Source organism: Lissotriton helveticus, chromosome 11 (genome assembly GCF_964261635.1).
Source record: "Lissotriton helveticus chromosome 11, aLisHel1.1, whole genome shotgun sequence".
NCBI lineage: Eukaryota > Metazoa > Chordata > Amphibia > Caudata > Salamandridae > Lissotriton > Lissotriton helveticus.
This window is the reverse complement of record NC_136072.1, coordinates 1,145,587,363-1,145,611,758: the sequence shown is the minus strand read 5'-3', so window position 1 is coordinate 1,145,611,758 and position 24,396 is coordinate 1,145,587,363. Positions and strand designations below refer to the sequence as shown.

The window sequence follows — 24,396 nt, the reverse complement described above, 5'->3', positions numbered from 1 at the left end:
TGTATCCTTGCTGCACGCGGCTTCCTAGCGTGTCTTTGTGTTTTTTTCCTTAAGCCCGATCTCCAGCATGGGCGTGATGTGCGTGGCGGGCCTGTTCTTCATTCCCGTCATTGGCCTGACGGGCTTCCACATGGTCCTGGTGGCTCGCGGCCGCACAACCAACGAGCAGGTACGTGATGCACCCGCGGTGTGACGCTAGCCCATGCTACGTTAGAGTATTCACATAAAAAGAAGATCTGCAACATTAATTACAATGTTTCAATAATAATGAAATGGGCACACTCTGCTGTGCAACTGATCTAATTAAATACATTTCAAAAATATACTTCCTGTGCAAGGATTTCAAAGCACCCATCGACTATAAAAAAAGAGTAAAATAAAGACAGCAAAAAATGGGGTAACTTCTCCCCAATACCCTCCTCTGACACCCCTCATTAATGCACTATGAATTATTGCTTCCTATATGAGGTAGGGATATTACTCGCCATTACTCTTTCAATATGAAATCCTGAAAAATTATTCAAGACACTAAATATAGCATCTGTGAAAGAGCAGAAATGTGTACCACCATACAATGTAAGGAAAAGCAACGATTTAAATATTAAAAACCATAAAATAGTACCCAACAATTAAGACAATGTGTGTGCTAAGATATTATTGTTTTTCTAACTTAAACAATTTATAATGATTCACCATTAGTACACGAGTTTTTAAAAAACGTTTTATTTTGTATTCTTACATTTTGGGAGTGGAGGGCTATGTTGTTCTATAAAAGCAGCTATCCTTTGTGGTTACTATAGACCAGAGTGGTAAGGTAGAGAGAGACAGGTGGAGGTTGTTGGGTGCCCAACTCCTCCCAGGAAGGATTTCCTCAGTTTGGGTGACCTCCTGTATAGCCTTTAATACAAGGTCGTTTTTATCAGAGCAACAAAATGGGCCTCTTAACTTCAGGAAGTCCAGCCCCAAACTGAGGTGGCGAAGTGAGCTAAAGAACGATGATGGATTCAACCCAGATCTGTGACTGGGGGTGAGTGTCTGAAAAGTTTCAGCGATTGGTCCATCATCCCCTTGGGTTTGCTCAGTTCGCCCAAAGTTGGCAGGGAATGCCCAGACGTGGGTCCCTTGCTTACTTTGCCACTGTATTCAAGCTAGCCTTGCTGATGAGGTGTGTTACCCCGAAACGGTGTTCCCATGAGGCACAGGGTCAAGACTAATTTGCATATAGCGGTGTCTGAACTAGGGTGGCGAAGTGAGCTAAAGAACAATGATGGATTCAACCCAGATCTGTGACTGGGAGTGAGTGTCTGAAAAGTTTCAGAGCTCCGTCCATCTCCATGTTTGCTCTGGATTAAATTGAGGCACCCCTAATAATGGAGTCCTTTTGATAGCCTCAAACATTTCTATCCCAAAACTCACTGCCCACATAATTAGATAGTAGTCTTTGGTAGGGAATTTATATAGCACTACTATCACCGAAACTACTTGGTGCCGAGGTGTCCTACATTAGCATAACTACAATCCGTTATTCCTTAACCCCTTCCATGCTCATGGCGAGCTGAGCTCGTCATGAGTTGCGCCGCTCGCATCCTCATGACGAGCTCAGCTCGTCATGTAACGCGGCTTTTTGAAAAAAGCCGCACAGGGCAAAAATAACCGCCGCACGCATGCGGTTAAGGAGGTGGGTCGCTAATAGTTTTGGAAAATTAAAAGTTTCTACTCCGCAGCAGATGGAGAGGGAGCGTAGTAAATAATTTGGTTGCTATTTCTGAAAAGGCACTGTTGCCTACCTCAACAGTCCTTCTAGAAACCAGTAGCGGCTTGTACTCGAAATATTTGGTGGGGAAGCCAACCACTGAACAACAATGCCTTATGGTCAACACCAAAGCTGTCCGTCATGGCTCGTTGTAAACAATGTTTATAATAAGCCACGACCGAGACCTCTGGCGTTGAGGCTGAAGGCAGTGCGAGTCTCTTGCAGTGCATGTTAGTGGGCTATCAATAAAAAAATGACAAATGGTTTTACTCACTGCATGCGCTGGCTTGCCTCCTCTAGTCCTCGTGCTTCAGTCCCTCGGTGCTGCTCTGCAGCAATTCTCCACAGCAATCCAGGTGCTGCTCTCATGCTGCTGATAATGAGGTGTGGCGCCGCGGCCAGGGCGACTGACACTGGAATCTGGGGATCATGGTTCGATTCCCAGCGCCAGCGCAGATTAGCCCAGCACCATGTGACTCTGGGCAATAGCTTGCTTAATCTTCCCGACGGCCCCCAGCGCCTGGAGACCCTAATGGCTGATTGTTTGCGCTTTACAAGCGTGGATTATTATTATTATTATAATGCTCAGCAGCATAAGAGCAGTGCCAGGATTGGCTGGAGCGGGCTGCCTTGACGCTCCCGCAGGCACTGGGGGCCTGTGCCGGCTCTTCACCCAACTGTCTAAGACAGCTGAGTGGAGAGGTTCAAAGTGCGCATGTCAGGCTGGCCGTCACTAGACATCTGGCCAAAATGGCATGCGCACTCTAAACTGATGGAGTGAGCACCACTCCCCTGCTGCCAGTCCACAGCAGTGGCCTTGTCCCCAGTCATGCCTCGGGCTGGAGAGAGAAAGTAAAAAATAAAACGGTAATAAACTAACTTACCATTTAATTTTTACCTTTTCAGTGTTAACAGCAAGGGTGCGATGCTCCTCCGCCCTGATGGAGGGGCTGCCACTGAAAACTGCAGGCTATATCTTAGATATCGAGCTGGAAGACACCATTGAAGTTATCAACGAGAAACTCGGGCTGCGTAGTTAGGGGTCTCGAACAAGGACTGCCAACTTGAAGTCAATTCTGATTTTCATCATAAGCCCACGTAATCTATGAAAGGCTGGAATAATACCTGCTCTCCTGGATTACTTTGTTTCCCGGCGCGCTGCAGTGCTTTGCACTAGTTGCAGTTGTTGAATGTGTGCGCCTAATGTGGCAAGATAAATGGTGTTGCCATAATAAAGACTTAATTGAATGGCATTTCCGTTACGAGCCATGGTGGTCAATGGCCAGCTACTGGCTGCTATGATGGCTAGCAGTTCCAGAGTCCCACCAGAGCCTTATTTGGGCACAGTTGGTAACGAGTTGGACTGGATCCAATGTTTGTTCCAAAAGGCCTAATTTCTCCGAATCTACGTCTTGCAATAAAGTTTTCTAGTGCTGGGACACCAGACGGGACCAGTGGCATGGTGGCACAGGTGGCTACTTACTACTGGTCCAATGGGATGGCTAGCATGATGGATCAAGTGGTCCTAGATTTCTTTTACTGGATCAGATCCTATGGGATGACGAACAGTCTTGAGGCTCCATAGGTTCAGTTAGGTAGGTAAAGATACGCCACCTGTGATGATGCAGTGTCATCCTACGCAGCCTGTGTGAAGATTTGTCGCCATTCTCTCCACCATGACATCTTCTTTAACTCACTCACCGGCACGTGGTGTCCACCTAACCACTGGGCTTTAATTTAAACTTGACTCAAAGTGGTCAAGTGAACTTCCGGCTGAGCGTGATGCCCCCTTTTTATTTGCCCTCATAAACCCTAACCCTTGATAAGCTATTTTTGCAGATAGAAATGAATGCAATAAATAAATTCTGAGTGTATGATCTGCCTTTTTTTTTTCTTTACAGGTGACGGGCAAATTCCGCGGCGGTGTTAATCCTTTCACCCGAGGATGCTACGGCAACGTGGAGCATGTTCTGTGCAGCCCCCTGGCACCCAGGTAAGACTAGGATATTGGCAGGGGTGTAACAAGTGGCATTAGGAGCAGCGGGGTCAGCTTCATGATTAGTAACCAGCTACAGAAATCATGGGATGTAACTGGTTACAGATTCAGAATTACAAGTCACAGGAGACATCCGGTTACAGTTTCATGAATAGTAACCGGTTACATAAATCATGGGATGCTACTAGTTACAGCTTCATGATATGTGACCAGTTACATTAATCATGGGATGTGAGCGGTTACAGGTTCTTGATTAGTACCCTGGTACAGAAAACATCAGAGGTAACCAGTTACTGCTTCATGATTAGTAACCCAGTACAGAAATCATAGGATGTAACCAGTTACAGCTTCATGATCAGTAACCAGTTACATACATTGTGGGATGTTTCTGGTTACAGCTTCATGATTAGCAACAGTTACATAAATTGTGGTGGGTAAGCAGTTACAGCTTCCTGAATATTAACCAGCTACTGAAATCGTGGGATGTAACTGGTTACAGTCACGATTAGTAACCAGCTATATAAATCATGGAATGTAAGCAGTTACAGCTTCATAGTTGGTAACTAGTTACATAAATCATGGGATGTTAATAGTAAGCAGGTACAGAAATCATGAGATGTAACTGGTTACAGCTTCATGATTAGTAACCAGTTACTTAACTCATAGGATGAAAGCAGTTACAGGTTCATGATTAGTTACCCAGCACAGAAAACATGGGAAGTAACTAGTTACAGCAACCGTTTACAGCTTCATGATTAGTAACCTAATACAGAAATCATGGGATGCAACCTGTTATAGCTTCATGAATTGTAACCCGTTATAGAAATCATGGGATGTATGCAGTATCAGATTCATGATTAGAAATCAAGGTATGCAACTGGTTACAGCTTCAAGATTATTAAGTAGTTAAGTAAATTGTGGGATGTAACCGGTTACAGCTTCATGATTAGTAACCAGTTACATAAATTGTGGTAGGTAAGCAGTTACAGCTTCATGAATATTAACCAGTTACAGAAATCATGGGATGTAACTGGTTACAGATTCATGAATAGAAATCATGGGATGCAACTGGTTACAACTTTATGATAAGTAAGTAGTTACATAAATCGTGGGATGTAAGCAGGTACAGAAAATATGGGAAGTAACCAGTTACAGCTACCAGTTACTGCTTCAATATTAGTAACCTGGTAAAGAAATCATGGGATGTAACCACTTACAGTTTTATGATTAGTAACCAGTTAAATAAATCGTGGGATGGAAGCGGTTACAGTTTCATGGTTAGTTACCCGTTGCAGAAATCTCAGGATGAAACCAATTGCTGCTTCATGAGTAGTAACCAGTTAGAGAAATCATGGGAAGTGATTATTAATAATGTGGTGCTTTGGTGTAGAAGTCATAAAGTTGACTTGTCTAATTGCAGAAAGTCCTTGTAACGTTACATGCACATACATTACTAGCAATGTACAGGGACGTAGCTTTAAGGAGGGGGTGTTTGGTGTGTGACTCCCTCCTCCCCCCCACCCCCCCAAAAAATCTATTCTTGGCTTGAGAGTTGGGTGTGGGGGCCCTGAGTCTGGTCCCCTATGCTTTTGTTTATCCACATTTGACCCAAAAAATATATATATTCTTTTTGTTTATATCATGAACTTAGACAGGGGCTCACCTCCTGTAAATCCGCATTGAACTTCTTCCTCATGGTAACGGTGTATCTCAAACCTTAGTCATCCCTCCTCCCTTCAGCATAATGTTTTTAGTGAGCAAATTTATGATTTAAACCCCCGGTATCTCACTGACTGAGCTACGCCCCTGGCAATATATAGATGTCTACTGTCTTGATGCTGCCATATACCAAGATCCTTTAGGGGTCAGATGTAATCTTAAGAGGTAATATTTTCAAGAGACAATCACAGGATTTGATCCAGCCAATAATTCTGGTTCGGTAGGGCCTGATCGAACCAAACCTGGTTCAGGCAAAAACGCAGAGCCCTGCCCCATACTGCGCCGTGTGCGTGCGTGAAATGAGCGAGCCGGCCTTTCATTGGGTTGATGGTGGGCGCGGGAGGGGGCGAGAGGGGATCTCCCGCCCTGAACGCCCACAACGTGGAACTAAGCCCCTCTTAAACACCTCCCCCAGGAAAGTAGCTGGAACTGCAAGAGTCGCACAAAATGATGTGTCTAAGGGCTGAGGATGGACAATAATGTAGTGACTTCCATGACGTTCAAGTGCAGACCACTGTACTCTTCATTCAACGGATGGAAGCTCCTAGAGTCCCCAGTCTCCCAATGAGGAGAGGTGGGAGAGAGGCCTGGTCTAAACTAAGACCTTACTCTTAATTTTTAGCACTTTTGCAGAAGTCACCAAGTATGTGTCAATCAATAATTCAATCGGCTCGGATTTGTTGAGCCAGCCAATCACCCGCGAGCATATCCAGGTGGTAGGTTCTTGCTGGGATCAGTTGAAAAGCCAGGCCTTGAGTCCCTTTCTGAATTCAGGGAGAGAGGCTGGTGTTCTGAGGTGAAGGGGAACGTCGTTCCAGGGCTTGGCGGCGAGGTAATAGAAGGAGCATCCCCCACTGTAGTTTCGACAGATGCAGGGTGTGTGAGAGAGGGAGGCAGAGCGCAGGTGTGTGAAGGGTTGGTGGACATTCAGACGGTGGTTGATGTATGTTGGCCCTTGGTCATTGAGGGCTTTATAGGCATGTGTCATCATCTTAAATTGCCATCTTTTCTGGATGGTTAGCCAGTGAAGTTCCTGAGGTGGGGGGTGAACTGGGTCTATTTGGGGAAGTGAAGGGCGAGGCTGGCAGCTGAGTTCTGTATCGTCTGGAGTATCTTCAGGAGTTGGGTGGTGATTCCTGTGTAGAGCGTGTTGCTATGGCCCAGCTGGCTGGTAACTAAGGCTTGAGTAATGAATTTCCTGGTGTTAATGTGGAGCCATCTGAAGATCTTTTGGAGTCTGTGAAGGGTGTAAAAGCAGCAGAGGAGTCTGTGTTGATCTGGTGTTTCATGATGAGTTTGCTGTCCAGGATGACACCAAGGTTGTTGGCATGGCCTGCCGGTGTGGGTCTAAGTTCAGAGGGCCACCAGGTGTCGTTCCACAGAGAGGTGTCCCAAAAATGAGCACTTCTGTCTTGTCCATGTTGAGCTTCAGGCAGTTGGTCTTAATTAAGGGTGGGCGTAGTGTGCGTAGTGGGGCTACGCGAAGCTTCGTGAAGTGGACAGGAAGCTACGCCCACCCACACACTTCGCGTAGCCCCACTACGCACCGCCCGCCTCCCTCACACCCTCTTCTACATGCCTAATTTGATTACAAATAGTGTAAAAGTAAGTTAAAAGCACTTCCCTTATGATATGCGGTGTCCCGGGGCTCCCTCTTCTGCTTTGCGCCGACTTCTTCCAGCCAACTGCGCATGCGCGGGCGCCCGCGCAGGCGCATTTGGCTGGAAGAAGTCGGCGCAAAGCAGAAGAAGGAGCCCCAGGATGCCGCATATCAGGTAAGTGCTTTTAATTTACTTTTATACTATTTTAAATAAAATTAGGCATGTAGAAGAGGGCGGGAGGGAGGCGGGTGGCGGGCAACTTCGCTCCATCCACGGAGTGTGCGTAGTGTTGCCTACTACGCCTACTTTGCGAAGCACTGTACCCAGGGTTAGTCTTAATCTAGTTGGTGACGCTTCTCATGCAGTTGTGGAAGTTGGTCCTAGTGGTGGAGGGGTCTTCTGAGAGCGAGAGGATGAGCTGGCTGTTGTCTGCGTTGGATATGATGTTGAGGCCATGGGTTCTGACGATGTTGCCCTCAGGATGGGCAGCCTTCAGTTCCTGTGATAACAGGAAAAACAAATGCACTATTCTATAGCGTTCTCTTAAATGACATATTTCAACCCACAACTTCCTTTAACAGAGGTAAGAAAATCATGTTAGCTAGAAACATCGAAATATAGAACCTAAAACAAGGAGACAAACTTGGGTATGACACATGTCGAATGGTAAGAGGAAAGTGGTATGGCAGATTAAAAAAAAAGGAATCCTGCAATTGAGGAAAGTCTTTATCTGGAGAATAGACCTAGTTCAGGGTACAGTAATCTACCAATGACAGTAAGGCAGTGAAATGATATGAACCCCCAGCATCAAAGACCGGAAGTAGTTGAAAAGGCGGATGGATTTCAACCGCCTTCTTGCACACCCTGCCTTGCCTCGTGTACTGCAGGTGCTGCTGCTGTTAACACAACCACCCAGCCTTAGATTGAATACTACAGATGGTGAGCCCAGTGTTTCACACTATGAAATGTGTGTGATCAACACCTTTTAAGAGTGAGTAAATGTACTCTGAGAGGTAGGTAGGGGTCGTCCCAAGGCGCATTGACACTGGAAAGGTTTGCTAACTTATCAACGAGTAGGTGCCCACATATTTTTATTTGGCCCGTCATCTCTGCAGTACAAATAGCGATTGCTCGTATTGTGGTAGGCGTAAATCTGTTTCCAGAGTGAGAATCAGAATCCGAAGGGGACAAATCCAGAACTTTTTGGGGGTGCAGGGAAATGAGCTCGCCGTGGTAGGGATACATTTTCGCCTGTAGAATTTTTTTTATGGACAGGCTTTTTCTCTGGAATTTTCATAAGCCGCAAACCTGCAAACCTACATTTGCTTTTACTTCACCATTACAGACTTACTCTTAGGAAAACAGTTCCATAATCCTGGAAACTACCATACATTATCAAAAGTGCTTAATTGACTCCAGTTATAGATACAGTGTTGTTCTTGTTGTTGTTTTTTTTGTTGATCGGGGCCTACAGTTTATGCCCTGGAACAGAGAGGAGCTTGGAGTCCTCTGACAAACCTGCATCTCAGACTGCCCCGCGCAGGTTCAATGTTGGACACGAAAGAGCTGGATATACCAGTGTTCCTGAATGGCTCTCCCCAGACGCACCTGATATCCCTCTGTGTACCACCATCCACGGGTGAATCCATACCAACAAACCCAGGGTGTTTAGGGCCATCTTCACCTTGTTGTTGCCAACATGGCTACCGCGGAAAATCTGGTCTCTTTTAGCAGTGGACTCACAACCAAGCTTGGTTCACTCTCAGATACTCAGAAAGAAAGTGCATTTATCATGTGGCTTTTTCTGGAAAGATCTCTTACCTCCTGTATCAAGTAAGGAGCTGGCTATCCTAATAATTGGTTCAAAACAAAGGAACTTAATGCAGGAAGCAGATATCTCTCTATGCTGGCTGCTCCTTATCAATCAATCAATTAATCAATCATGTGTTAGTTGAGTGTGACTACTCACCCATAAGAGTCTCAAGGTGCTGGGGAGGAGGGGAGGTGTAGGGTCCAGTCCATCAAGGAAGTGGTCTAGTGAAGAGTCATATTTTGAGGTCCCTCATGAAGTTGGGGAGTGAGGTGGTCTGTCTGAGGTTGAGCGGGAGGGCGTTCCAGGCTCTGGCCCCGAGAAAGGAGAAAGATTGGCCTCCTCATCTGGACTTTGTGGTGCGTAGGAGAGCTGGGCTGATCGTAGGGACCCTTGGGGTGCGTGCAATGTGAGTCGGCTATTCAGGTATGTTGGTCCGGTGTTGTGGAGGGCTTTATGTGCGTGGGTGAGGATCTTGAAGGTGATTCTTGCCTTGACGGGGAGCCAGTGGAGTGTGCGCAGGTGCTTGGTGATGTTGCAGTGTGGTGGCAGGTGGAGGACTAGTCTGGCTGCGGCGTTTTGGATGTTTTGAAGTTTGCAGGTGAGGTTTTTGTTGATTCTGGCATAGAGTGCGTTGCCGTGGTCGAGTCTGCTGGTGACGAGGGCGTGAGTGATGGTCTTTCTGTGCTTGAGGGGGATTAATTTGAAGGTCTTGCATAGGGGTTGGAGGGTGTGGCAGCAGGAGGATGCGACGGAGTTGATCTGGCGGTCCATTTTGAGTTTGGAGTCCAGGATGATTCTGAGGTTGTGTGCGTGGTCAGTGGGGGTGGGCAGGATTCCTAGGGCGTGGGGCCACCAGTTATCGTTCCATGCATCGGGGTGTGGGCCCATGATGAGTACTGCTCTTCACCCATTTGGCAACTGCTTCCATGCATACTTGAAAGTTGTGTTTGGCTGCGTTGGGTTCGTTGGATAGGGAGAGGATGAGTTGGGTGTCGTCTGCGCATGAAACTATGTTGAGTCCGTGGGTTCGGACGATGGGGGCGAGCGGAGCCAGGTAGATGTTGAACAACGTGGGGCAGAGGGAGGATCCTTGGGGGACTCCGCAGGTGGTCGGTGTGGGGTCGAGAGGAAAGGGGGGAGTCTGACCCGCTGCGTTCCGCCGGAGAGAAATGAGCGGGTCCAGTCGAGGGCCTTGTCCCGGATCCCTGCGTCGTATAGTCTGTGTGTTAGGATGCAGTGAGAGACTGTGTCGAAGGCCACTTAAGAAGCCTAATGCCAGTAGACTCCTCCTCCAGTAAAAATCGGTGTGCAAAACAAACAACACCCAGAGTGGGCCTCGAAGGGATGGCAAACAGTCCAAAATCACTGTGTGAGGAGTCCAATGCCAATGTGAGTGGGCACACGAGGCCCACCACACTTAAACCACTTTAGGACTGGCTAAGATTCAGGAGGCGCTAAACTTGGCGGCGCTACTCCTTTACTAAGCACTTGCTGGATAACAATGACAACAGTGTCAGGAAATGTGATACACTGGATAATCTACGGATTTTGGAACCGGACAGCGGGGTTCTAATTCGGACCAAAAATTATCCTGTGGTTTTGCACAAATCTCTGACCACCTCAGTTTAAATCCCACAGTCAATAAGAAGTCGTGCACCAATCCGTGTATGAGCCCAGACTCCGATGCACAGTTGTGCAACAATACTGTGGCGTATCCATTCAGAATCCCATTTTAGGAGCTCAGAATAGAATACTTTTATGGCTGCTACAATGGGATTAGTACATAGGAAGCCGCTTTTTAGCGGTCTCAAACACCGATTGCAGCGTTGGCGACCGTTAAACGGTCTAGTACACCTGGCTCGTCATTTCCCTTGAACCCCGGACAATGTTATCGCCCCCCGGACAGTTTTATCGCACGCTTCTAACGCGATAATGTGCCCAGTGTGTGCAGTACTCCTGGACGTCCACTGGGTGGCACTGTGGCTACTCACACCAACTCGTCTTTTGGAACAAAATTGGTTCCACAGAAATATGGTTTCACAGCTTTTTGTTTCATTTACTTACAGCAAGTCAGTGAGTCTTTTCGCTTACTAGCCAATCCGAGAGATCCCCTGCAGTTAGAGACACATACCACCTCTTCCTGCCTGCTAAAGAGTTAGGCGGAGAGGGACTACCGCATGGTATTCCACCCCAACTGATTCCGAGAAGATTGGTTTTGCCACACCGTTTTTTGGCGGATGTTGGAGGACTTGTCTTAAATTGCATGAGGCTTCAGCATCAGCCAAGTCTCACCCCCATTTGTGTGACAGGGGATGCTGCCACATACCAAATCCTACAGAGGTCAGATGCAATCTTTTCAAGAGACAATTACAATATTTAATTCAGCCAATAATTCTTGTCTGGTAGAACCTGATTGAACCAAACCTGGTACTGGCAAAAATGTCCAGCCAAGTCCCATACTGCGCAGTTTGCGTTCGTGAAATGAGCGAGCCGCCCTTTAATTCGGGTTGATGGGCGCGGGAGGGGGCGAGTGGGGATCTCCCGCCCTCAAAGAATGTTTCAAAAAAGCTGATCCAAACAGTGCATTGTAAAGTACAATGTTTCAAAAACATTGTGTAAGCCGGGTGTAAGAGGCTTTTGATGTGGCTTTCATGGCGGCCCACCCTGCCCTAAACACAGCCTACCCCCAGGTTCATCATAATAAGTAATGCCAGGATACCTGAATGAGCGACTCTGGGTTTTGGGAGTGCCCGGGGACGGCCATGGCAGAGACCGGTGTGAAATGTTTGAACCTGGCAGCCCTTGTGTACATCCTTTAACATTGTATATTCAAAACAAATCCATGCAAAACAAAAGTAAACCCAGAAACAAATGAAGAAAACCCGGAAGAGAACTCCAAAGAATGCACATACAAGGTGAATTAAAGAGACCCAGAGAGGCTAAGAGGCTCCCAAGGCATCAGACAGAGGATACCACAACGCGGCATGTAAAATTACCTGCGATTCTACTGCTATCCCAGTACCATGCAACTTCTAATCAGGGCCAGGGTGGGGAGTCAAGTAAGATTCCTATGTTTGATACTTCTACCACACATTAGCCCTGAGGGAAGTGGGGTGTACTTTGGCACACAGGTAGAATCTGCGGTGGGGGTCTGAGGGTGATCTACAGGAGTCCTCAGAGGTTTCCAGACAGACTTGACCGTTTCAAATGGTGGCGCAGCTGGGGCAGAGACAGTCACATGTGCGGATTGCCGACCAGTATATGTTCACGTTTCACGATAAGAGTCTGATGGTTGCCTCGCGTAGCATCAGTCCCGTCACCCTTTGAGAGGCCAGGGCCGACTATTGAATCAGTTTCTCTTAAGACCAGTCCACTTCTTTTAACACTCTGAGCTCACACCCAGAATTTTACTTCAAGCAGATTTTAAATTTGTTGTAAACTCTTGGGGGCCTATTTATGAGCTGGTTTGCGTTGCGCAACGTGGTGCACGAGTGATGCAAACATTAAGTCAGATTGATGAAGCCACGCGAGGCTACTTTGCGTGGCCCTGAGGGCTCCATGAATCTGGAGTACGGCAACGTAGCACAAATCCCTGCGTTCCCTTCTTTGCCTTGGGAAGGCGTTCCTTGGGCGCTGCGTATGTGTTCCTAGGCAACTCTCATGGTTTTTGATGCATTCCCAAATTTTCCAGACTGGAAAAAGATACGCCTTCCAGGAGAGGCATAACGTGGAGAAACCCCTTGTTTGTTCCTCTTTCTATGTTTGCTGCATTCTGCAGCACATATAGATAGAGGAATATGCTTCTCAGGATTGTGTTTGTGCTGGGAGGTGTCCCTTCCTGCACAAAAACAATCCTGCATATAACAAAGACAATCTGGCACCATGCAAGTGTGCCTTTATTGGCGCTAGGCACCCACAAGGGCACTAGTGCAGAGGAAAAGTCAGGAACGAGCTGTATTGTTTTAAATACCGCGCATTCATGCCCTTTCCTTGTCACGAAGCGCAGGAAGGTGACTTTGCTGCGCTGTGTGACTTTTTTCGTAAATAGGCCCAATAGTTTTCAGGCTCTTGAGTATAGTAGTACAGTCACTGATGTAACATCTCTTTTTTCAAATGTAGAACACGGAAGTGGTAAAAGTAATTTTTTTAAGTCCTGCTACAATCCATTACGCTACCACAAGGAGCGCGTGCCATCGAACCCAACCTCTGTCTGTAAATGTCTTGTAAGGATGTTGTGCCTCCCGAAGTTACATAAGAATAGAGACTTATAAAGGTGTAATAATAAAGGGAGGCCAGTCTGAGGCCTCTGATGTCTCATCTACAGTCACTTATCTTAACTCTTCAATGGTGGCTCGCAAAGGGTTGTAGCAAGCATGGACGCAACTAGGCTGGTTGTCCGCAAACGTACACAAATAACCTTGTGCTCTTCACGACAGGAGTTGGATAAGAGGTAAAAACAGCCTACAAAAACCTCTTTTGCAAAAATAAAAACTCCTACACATTACTGCAAAATCCTTGCATAAACACCCCCTGGAGAGATTTTGCCCTTTATTTAATCACATTGTGAGGCACTGGCCCTAAAAATATGCAAACGCAGGAGTAGTTAATATCCCCGGCGGATGTATGTCAGTACAATGCGATCTTTTAGATCGCGGTACTTTACAACGCTGCCATTACAATGCAAGTCGAACAACGACTTGCGTTGTAGGGCGCGGATTGTGGAATATTATAATTTTATATTCCAACACCAGTCCACGTAACAGTAGGGAAGGTGTTGGAATATAAAATTACAATATTCCTTAACCAACAGCGCCATCCAGCGCAAGTCGTAGTAACGACTTGCGTTGTAATGGCAGCGTTGTTAAGGTAGTGCGGTGTAAACACCGCGTTGTAAACGATTTGTTTCCCTCCCCGGCGGAACATATGGCTGTGTCTAGACATCGACCCCTTCGACAGTCGCCTATGGTGTCACTCACTCGGAGTGACCATCATGAGAACATTGAGCAGTAATGGGGCTACATGGAGAGCAAACAAAGTGTGGATGCTTAAAAGTGGGTGACAAAGTAGCTTCCCACAGACCTGCAAGTGGGCAAGGATGGGAGGAGCTTTGGGTAAAATAAATGGAACATTAGATCACTAACATTTGTGAAAACTGTGCACACTCCTTCCGAGCCGCCAGGTGGCTTCGAAGGTTGTAGAATTGCTAGAAAAAATGAGGATTGGTGCACGCCTTTGCAAAAGGCTGTTTATAAGAGCAGCAGAGGCCCACGGGAATTTGAGAAAATATGGAACACATGGTGTGAGTTCATAAATAGTGCGACTTCATACTTTATAGGAGTAGAGAGATTGCAGAGCCTGAATGCTGCTCAGATGTGATGGTAACTGACGGTGCTACTCCAACGTGCATTAATGCACTGTCCATGTGTGCATAGGAATAACGTAATGAGCGTTGTCCTTCTTCTACTTTGGAAGGGTAAAGGTTATTTGCATTAATGTCTATCGCGCTTTCACTGCATACCTGTAGGGGACTGAACGGCATAACTTTGCCAGGTTTGTGAAGTGATTTCCCCCAATTTCCAAAGTCGTCCGAGGCTACATTTCATATTTGTGTGTAATAACTACTATAGCATATTCAGGAATTGTTGATGCTCTACATTGTGGGGAACTGAAAGTCCTTAAGTTTTTGTGCTGGGTAATAATGGACCTGTCAGCGCCTTGAGACCCTTACGTGTGAGTAGCTGCGCTTTACAAGCATTCGATTGATTGATTGGTTGATTGATTGATTGACTTGTTCTGAGCCTCAGACTGCGGCACGCGGCGGCTGCTACCACCATAGCTAAGTGAGAGCCTAGTGCTTGGGAGCTGTGTGGCTTCCTTTGTGCCTTCACTGTCATTGCAGATTACATCACCACTGAGAGACATTCCCTATAGTAATGGTCTTGTCTCTGTTTTTTCCCTCCCAGATACATTGTCAAGCCAAAGAAGAAGCAAGCGGTGACAGTGAAACCACCGTTCCTCAGGCCCGACCTGTCAGAGCGCCACATCACGGTGAAGATAAGTGATAACGGAATCCAAGCCAACCTGCACAGGAGCAAGGTGAGTCCATGCTGCGCTTGCTGCAGGAAACCGCGGTAAGAGCTCTTAAACCGCAGGCCACCAGCACGAGTCGCATTCAGAGCTCTTAAACTGCAGGTACCACTAGCACAAGCCGCAGTAAGAGCCCTTAAACCGCAGTTACCACCAGCAAAAGCCGCAGTAAGAGCTCTTAAACCACAGGTGCCACCAGCACAAGATGCAGTAAGAGCTCTTAAACTGCAGGTACCACTAGCACAAGCCACAGTAAGCCCTCAAACCGCACGTGCCACCAGCTCAAGATGCAGTAAGAGCTCTTAAACCACAGGCCACCAGTACAAGTCACATTAAGAGCTCCTAAACTGCAGGTACCACCAGCACAAGCCGCAGTAAGAGCTCTTAAACCGCAGGTACCACCAGCACAAGCCGCAGTAAGAGCTCTTGAACCGCAGGCCACCATCACAAGTCTTCGACCTTTGAGCGCAGATTTATCTTCTACTCTTGTGCCAGCCCATGACTGTCAACTCCCCACGATAACTAAACTCTCTGAGTGGTCACTCTTCGATGATGTCTCTTTCGCCGGCGGTCTTAAAAGCATCAAATCTGGCTCTCCTTGCGATCCTCTTCCGGCAAAAATTCTAAAACAGCTTGATCTAAACTCCCGTCGCGTAGTGATGAAACTTCTTAATGCTTCACTGATGGACTCATGTGTTCCACAGAAGTGGAAGCACGCGATGGTGGTTCCCTTGCTGAAAAAGGCCGGAGCGGATGTGTCAAACTTATCTAATTATAGGGCCATCTCGTTGTTGCCTATCTTCTCGAAAATCTTGGAAAGGCACATAAACTCTCAACTATCTCATCTGGTAGAGAGTTTGGGCTTTCTGCATCCATCACAATCTGGATTCAGAGCTCACCACTCCACGGAAACTACTCTATTGGGGGTCACTGAGAATTTACAGCACTGTATCGATCGCGGGGAGACATCGGCGCTTATCCTGTTGGATTTAAGCGCAGCGTTCGATACCGTGTCCCATTCCATTCTTCTCACATCCCTCCAATCCTTGGGAGTTGGGGGTTCAGCTCTGACTTGGATAGCCTCCTTTCTGAGTGAGCGTACCTTCCAGGTTTTCTCGGCCAAAGCATCTTCCAAAATGTGTGCATCGGCGTACGGCGTTCCCCAGGGGTCTATTCTTAGCCCATTACTTTTTAACATCTACGTTAGACCCCTGGCCACTATTGTGGAGGAAGCTGGCTTAACCTTGTTTTTGTACGCCGATGATACACAAATTATTTTCTCCCTGTCTAATAGGGAAGGTAATGATGCTTCGGCTCTTAAACAAGGATTGTCCCAAGTGGCAAAATGGATGCAGGTAAATTTCCTTAAGTTAAATGGCGATAAGACCGAGATTGTGATCCTGGGCAAGGACAAAGATCTCTGGGGCCCCCAACATTGGCCCGAGAGTATGGGTCCCATCCCGAAGCCCGTGACCCAGGTTCGCAATCTCGGAGTCTTAATCGATGAAAAGCTCACAATGCGACAACAGGTCGTTAAGGTGGCTTCCATTTGCTTTACTACATTAAAATGGCTCCAAAAAATCTTGTGGATGCTTCCTATCTCCACACAAAGGACGGTGGTCCAGGCATTGATAACATCTCGCCTGGACTACGGGAACGTCCTGGATCTTGGTGCCGATTTGACAACCTTGAATAAACTTCAGGTTGTTCAAAATGCGGCCGCACGGCTGCTACGCAATGTTCCTCAGAAAACATCTGCCTCCCTAGCCCTCTGTGATTTGCATTGGCTAAAAATTAAGAACAGAATTAAATTCAAGGCCCTATGTTATATGTTTAAGATAAAACAGGGCTCTGCCCCAAGGTATCTTCATAATCTCATTCATGCTTACATACCTAGTCGCAGCCTGAGATCCGCAGGAAAAGGAGATTTTGTTGTTCCTAGATTTAGGCTGGTGAAGATGGGCGGCTGCTCTTTTTCCCATTTAGGCACCAAATCTTGGAATGCTCTGCCTGTGACGCTGAAGTTGGAAACTAATCTTCTTCGGTTTCGCAAGGGTTTGAAAACTTGGCTTTTCCAGTAACAACTTTGAACAGTCTCTTGGTAGCTTCGCTTATTGATGCCCGGTAGTTCTTTCTTCTTCAGTCTATCCCTTGGCGCCGGGAAACCCACTGCGGATAGCCGTGCGCCTTATAAGTTTAAATAAATAAATAAATAAATATGCAGAAAGAGCTCTTAAACCGCAGGTGCCACCAGCACAAGATGCAGTAAGAGCTCTTACGTTGCAGGTACCACCAGCACAAGATGCAGTAAGAGCTTTAAAACAGCAGATGCCACCAATCCAAGATGCAATAAGAGATCTGAAGTCGCATGTACCACCAGTACAAAATGCAGTAAGGGCCCTCAAACCGCAGATGCCACCAGCACAATATGCAGTAAGAGCTCTTAAGTTGTGTGTGCCACCAGCACAAGATGTCTCTGAAGCGGCAGCAAGAATTCTAAACTTACCACAGCTCCCAGGACTGGTATGGAAAGCTCTCCTGTCATTGTATGCGCCCCGGGAGATTAGGGAGTGTGACATGTAGCTGCATCTTCCAGGAAACACTGACTGACTAGATAGATTTATAAACTTTCACACTATTCAGTAGCGTTTCTTGTCACAAATCTTACAAGATTCAAATCTAGCATCCCTTTCCCTGAAGGACATCAAGGAATTAGATTGCCACAGGTGTAATGGGAGAAATGTGAAATAAATTGGCCCTTGGTAAAATAGGCTCAACCTCCTGTAAAGAGTTTCTTGAACCGTGGCTTATCCAATATATGAACATGACGCCTCATAGTTGCCTGGGGCTATGAGTCTTGTGACGCTGACCTCAGGGGTGGCCCGAGAACTTTTTTAATAACCCTATCCACTCTTCGTGGCAGTGAGAATTCTGCTACTAGAACCCCTCAGTTATGGCAGTTAAAACTCTGCTTATTTCACAGACCCTCAAGTGCAGCAGTGAGAATCCTGGCCCTGAAATAAGAGTGTAATGACAGCTCTAAATCTCAGTGTTGTGAACGCTCTGTAAACAGAGTGGTTGGAAAGCGAGCTTTGCTGCCACCATTGCAGTCCCCAGGAGTGGGACCAGTGACGCTGCTCTCAGAAGCAGCCGTAAGAGCTCTAAAGCTGCAGTTGGCTCCAAGAGTGGCAAAGATAGTTCTGTAGCAGCTGTGGCACTGAGGAGTAGCGGAGTGCCACCGTCACCGCCCCCAAGCTTGCACCGACCACCATAGGTCCCAAGAGTGGCCGAGATAGTTCTGCCGCTGGTGTGGCACCCAAGAGTAGCGGAGAGTCATAGTCACTGCTCCCAAGCATGCACCGACTCCAGGCTTGCACCGACCGCCATGGGTACCAAGAGTGGCCGAGATAGATCTGCAGCTGCTGTGGCACCCAAGAGTAGCGGAGTGCCACCGTCACCGCCCCCAAGCTTGCAAAGACCACAATAGATCCCTAAATTGGCAGAGATAGTTCAGCAGCTGCGGTGGCACCCAAGAGTAGTGGAGTGCCACCGTCACCGCCCCCAAGCTTGCACCGACCGCCATAGGTCCCAAGAGTGGCCGAAATAGTTCTGCAGCTGGTGTGGCACCCAAGAGCAGCGGAGAGTCATAGTCACTGCCCCCAAGCTTGCACCGACCGCCATAGGTCCCAAGAGTGGCCGAGATAGTTGTGCAGCTGGTGTGGCACCCAAGAGTAGCGGAGTGCCACCGTCACCGCCCCCAAGCTTGCACCGACCACAATAGATCCCTAAATTGGCAGAGATAGTTCAGCAGCTGCGGTGGCACCCAAGAGTAGCGGAGTGCCACCGTCACCGCCCCCAAGCTTGCACCGACCACTATAGGTCCTAAGATTGGCACTGCAAGAAAAGAAGGCTCAATGGACCCCAACAATGGCAGCCATAGCATTGCCTTTGAGAGTGATGGCGAGAGCTCTAAAGCTGCAGGAGGGAAGGGGGTTACAAAAATAGGGCTCAACAATACAACAGCGGAGACCTGGGCAACTACACATATACATAGACAAAGAAGGCAATTCTGGTATAAATGTCGCACACCCCTCCCTTCAAAGCTTTGTAATAACTGGCAGTTTTTGGTGCTCATGCACGACTATCGCATCCACTGCCAAGATTTGTCTCACCAGACCCAGAGATCTCATTGACCGTACCCCAATCCATACCACATATTGATAGTGGAACACTCTCTATGCACAAGAGCAAAAGATTTATATCAATCGCATCCAATTTTGTTTTTCTCAAGTCTAACTCTTACACAAAAGATACTTATCTATCCTTCTATACTGCAATCAAAAAGCCCAGGCTTCACGTAACGTAGTGAATAGTTTGTTTACTTGTTCTTAATACAGGCACTCAGTCAATACAGCTGTTCCAGTAATGATTAAATATTAATCTGTAATTAATCATTACTGGTACAATGTGTACTGACTGTGTGACTATTAAGAGGAAAACAAACTATTTACCACGTTATGTAAAGTCTGAACTTTTTGATTGCAAAAACAGTGTATAAGGATAGATGCAAATCTTTTGTACAAGAGTTAGACTTGGGAGCAACAAAATTAGGTGGCATTGTTGCAAACCTTTTGTTCTTGTGGATAACAACAACAGCGGCTCCTCCGTTATGGAAGACGAGCGTCGCCCCCACTGCTGAGAGACAGCAGAGGGAAGCATGAAAAAATAAAATGATAATATAGCCATTTTATTATCATTTTATTTTTCGTACAGCGCTAGAGACAGCTGAGGCTAGTGCATGGCGAGCCATGATGGCAGCAGGGGGAGGAAGAGTAGTGCGCACTGTAAGTGCGCATGTCTGTTTCGCTTGCTGTCTAAGGATGGCCAAACCGACATGCACACGTCGATCTCTACACCCCAGCTGTGCTGCACAGCTGTGTGGAGCGAGGCGCAGGCTCCAAGGCCCTGAGCGAGCTTTAAACCAGCCCACTTAGGCCAATCATGGTGCTGCTCTCATGCTAGTAAATAACATTACCAGCATGAGAGCAGTTTCTTGATTGGCGACTGGGAGTCTGTGCAGTGTGCACCAGCCCGTGGGGAATCTGGAGTCTGGACCGGAATCGAAGAACACAGACGGCAGCTGGCAGTGGCAGGTAAGTACTTTTTTTTTGCTATTTACCCCGACTCACCACTTCTCATTAATAGCAGCCGCCACTGCATAACGAGTGCTCCGCTATCCATATGTGGTGCAAATACATATATATCTAGAAAGAAAAGACCCTGTGGGTGTTTTACAAGGTGGACCAGCCAGCGACGTGCAAAATGTATTCAATGGCTACTTGAATAAATTACAAATCACAGCCAGAAAATGATGTCTGCATCTGATGCTGCATAAGTCAACTTAAACAAGATAAACAATGCAGATCATACACAGAAGACAGAAGTTTGCAGTCTACTCACACTTGAAATATAACATAAATAACAAACAAGCACTATAGCCCCACCAGGAAACAATCCATTCCTCTGTAATAGCAAACGTTCTGCTGCACACTTCGTGAATCTTTCAAACTCACTCACTGCAAGTTTAAAGAAATTAGTGTATTGAAAGTGGTGGGATTTGCTTGCGAAGCAAGTGGTGCCTCATAGGAGGTGGGATTAAAGGGAGGGCTCCGCGCCAGCTATGGGAGCGTAGACTGGATCATATGTACTTTGTGTCTCTCGAGGCAAGCTCTCATGCTGGTGATCTGTCTGGTTCCTTTTAGTCCAAAGGCAGCCTGGAGGTTCTGGACGAGAAGGCGATGGAAGCACAAGTCCAGCTGCCGCCCAAAGGAGACCCCAGCAAGTACATGGAGCTGAAAGGGCCATTGAGCGCGGCTGACGGTGAGTGACTCGGGGGGGTTGGAAGCACCATGGATGAGTAGAAGACACTCCCTTGTCCCCTACATAGCTCATGCATCCATAAAACAGAGGTAGGGCCCCTTCGGGGCCAACACACTCTCATATCCATATGCTAACATCAAGTCTCTGTAAGAGGCACAGAATTCCCTCAACCCTTTCCGTGCGGGGCTGTTTCCCCCGTTGTGCTGGGGGGCGCGAACAGCGCCCCGGTGCTCATGACGAGGTCAGCTCGTCATGAGCTACAGCGCTCCGGTGCTCATGACGAGCTGAGCTCGTCATGGCCACACCCGTTCCAATGGAGCGCTCAGCACTGCAGGGGAATCAGCCCAGCATGCGAGCGTTCCACGGAACGGGCGCGGTCATGACGAGCTCAGCTCGTCATGAGCACCGGAGCGCCGTTGCTCATGACGAGCTGATCTCGCATTCCAGGGGTTAAATCACCCACAAAGTGATGAAAGTAAGTATTGTGGGGATTCTGAAACCTGAAAGGGCTGATGTTACAAACTGTTCTCACTACTACTGCACTACCGTATTTCTCACCATATACCTCTCTCAATATAACCTCTACCTCCACTATTGGACTCATCCCAAACCTCATTCTACTACTGTGATCCCTAAAATGACCCTTTCTAGACTCTTTCCCTCCTCTCCTCCTCCTTGCATCACCTCAAATCTCATTTTACTACTCAGATATAAAAAAACACCCTTTCTAAACCCTTCCCTCTTCTATCCCTTCATTCTCCTTTCCAATCCAAGTAACAGACTCACATGTCCACCGCTCAAAGGAATTTGTTTTTCTCTATATTAATTCACCACTAATCCTTTCAGGGTTGCAGAGTAGCGTGCTGCTCACTGAAAAGCGCTTTGACGCCTTGTATGGGGTAGTAGGCGCTATATAAATACAATTACAATTCCCTGCATGGAGACCATGTTGTACAGTCTGCCTTTTGTGCAGCTGCCTTTTATAGACACACGCAGCACAGCAGTCTTTTTGCTTATTACACCCCTACACAACGCATTTCTAGCACAATCAAACACAGCACGTAGGCCTTGTAACACAAAGTGCCCTTGCAGAAAGGACTCTGCCACAATTCCCCTTACACAGAGACCCTCTGGTACAATCTCACTCCCCTGCCTCTCACACATGAAGGCATGTTTGTACAGTTTAATATTTACACACTGGACGGCAGCACTACCTCGCTGGTGCTGCCATCAGCCAATGGCCGACACGGCCCCATCCGTTTTGCGGATGTGCCGCACTTCCGCAAAACGGGCGGCGCAGCCAACGGGTTAATAAGATCAACCATCTGCACATCAGCTTTGTGGTGCTATATAACGTGCCACAGTCTGCTTCTCGCACAGGGCCATCTTGGTATAATCTGTCCCTACCAAGAAGCTTTGAGACGCAATGCACCCTCTGTTCAGAGGCCTGTAGTGCAACCTACCACCTCACTTGTCCCAAAGCCCAAGGGCACCATCAGGCCATCTGCAAAGAGGACATGTGGTATCATCTTTTCTCCTGCCCCCCCTGCACAGAGGTCTCGTAATGCAGTCCGCGTCTGCAGCAATCGTTGTTGTAGAACACACGCTGTGCACTACTTCCTGATTCTTACAGGGGCCTTGTGCAGCAACCTAAAAAAAACCTGCAAAGAGCCTTTTGGTGCAGCCGAACTCCTCAAAGTCCTTGTGCAACTGTATGCAGCTGCGCACAGCGCCAGTGGTGTCCCCTGCCCCATTGTACAAATGTCAAATGTAAATGTCATGGTACTTATAGAGCGCACTGTCACCAGACGGTCACCTTGCGGTGTCGCCTATTCGGCTTCCAGGCGCTGATACTCATACCGCTGTAGAACTCCTCCTGGTTTTCCCTGTGAAGTGTCCACTCCTGGGCACCCCCAGGGTGAAGCCAGGCATCCTTAGCACTGTTGGGGCCGGTGTGGAGGCTAAGCAAGCTATGAGGGTACACTTGTGTGATCCTCTATGAACAAAGTGACCTTATTGTGCAGCCAGCTCTCGCTGCAAAGAGGCCTTTTGATTCAATATTTCACACACCTTGCAAACACCTCTATTTGAACACCTGCATACATTTGCATCTGCATGTCTTTTTTGCATACACTGCCTTGCACCCATTTCCTGATGTACGTCGTTTTGTACATGGTTGGCACATAGACGGTGTTAAAGCCCAACTCCATGGCTTCCCTGACTCTACACTGGCACCGTAAATACACAACACAGCGCGTCTCATATAAGGCCTGAAGAAATATCATCACATCACCCTGCTCCTGATGGAACTCCATTGGGTCCCCTTGCCGGGCTGCACCAACTGGGTCATTTATAAAGCTGTCACAACTAGCACATCACCTTGTCTTGTAGACAACCTCACCAGCTCTGGGTTTTCTCGGCACACCTACAGTAAGGACACAATCAGACTGCGGACTAACAAGTCTTACTAAAGAAAAACCAAGGAAGTAGTCCTTTTCCACCTGTTTACCCAGGATGTGGAACTGCATCCCATCAGGACTGCCCCAACACTTCTTCAATTAAGGGAAGAGTTAAAGACACACTTTTTTAAAGACCACTACATCACAATGGGTTAACTGTCCACAAACTAGTTACCTCTCCCATCACTCGTTGAGTTTATGCTGGTCTTAGAACCTGCCCTCTGTGCAGGGGCAGCCTTAGGCATGTGCAAGCTGTGCACCTGCACAGGGCCACCAAACCCCAGGGGCCACCACGCCAATATATATCCTTAATATAATAATCCTCTGAGGATGGATACATATTTGCATGGCGGCCCCTGGCAGGGATTTGGCGGCCTCCGGCTCAGTTCCACTTCCAAACACCCTGACCCCCCCCCTCTTCACTGGCCTCCGCGCTCCGCCACGCCCGGACCCCCTCTTCCGGGGCCCCCTACCTACGCTCCCTGCCCAGGGCCGCCATGAGCCTAGAGCCGCCCCTTCTCTGTGCATGCACATACTTCATTGTGCATACCATTAGCACACACCTTCTTTGACGTGCCTCTTTGGGCACACTTTTTCACACACCTCCTTGTATGCACTATCTTTTCACACCTTCTGGGACCATTTTGTCTCCTAAGCAATGTTGCTCTAAACTTCAAATGTAAACTAACACGTTGGACTTTACCCTAACCTAAAAGCCAAAAAATCCACAATCTTTCTTCCTCACCCCATTCCACCCCTTCACTCTGGTGCATCGTCCTTATGCCAAATCCCTATTAGTGCATCCCTGGCATTACTGCAGCTTGAGAAGGATCCTTTCCAAAGTCCTCGTACAATGCCCGCCCTGCCCACCCTGCTGCTAACAAGTGATCGATCTGTAGCATTCTGGCTGCAACTCCTCTCCTGTGCCGCGTCCTTAGCATTTGCGACTCCGCATAGGCGGTTCTTTCAGTGGAGCCGACAGGGGCAGCCACGCCAATATATATCCTTAATCCAATAATCCTCTGAGGATGGATACATATTTGCGTGGCGGCCCCTGGCAGGGATTTGGCGGCCTCCAGCTCTGTTCC

General features: G+C 47.6%; 1 protein-coding gene across 1 annotated transcript in view; it reads left to right on the top strand.

Moving 5' to 3' along the window:
- Window positions 1-24,396, top strand: part of ZDHHC8 (zDHHC palmitoyltransferase 8) — a 247,052-nt gene that overhangs the window by 196,518 nt on the left and 26,138 nt on the right. The window contains exons 5-8 of the mRNA XM_078667919.1: window positions 67-169; window positions 3,655-3,746; window positions 14,846-14,978; window positions 20,732-20,849. Of these exons, the coding sequence (XP_078524045.1) occupies window positions 67-169; window positions 3,655-3,746; window positions 14,846-14,978; window positions 20,732-20,849 (446 nt within the window). The remainder of the gene's footprint in view (window positions 1-66; window positions 170-3,654; window positions 3,747-14,845; window positions 14,979-20,731; window positions 20,850-24,396) is intronic.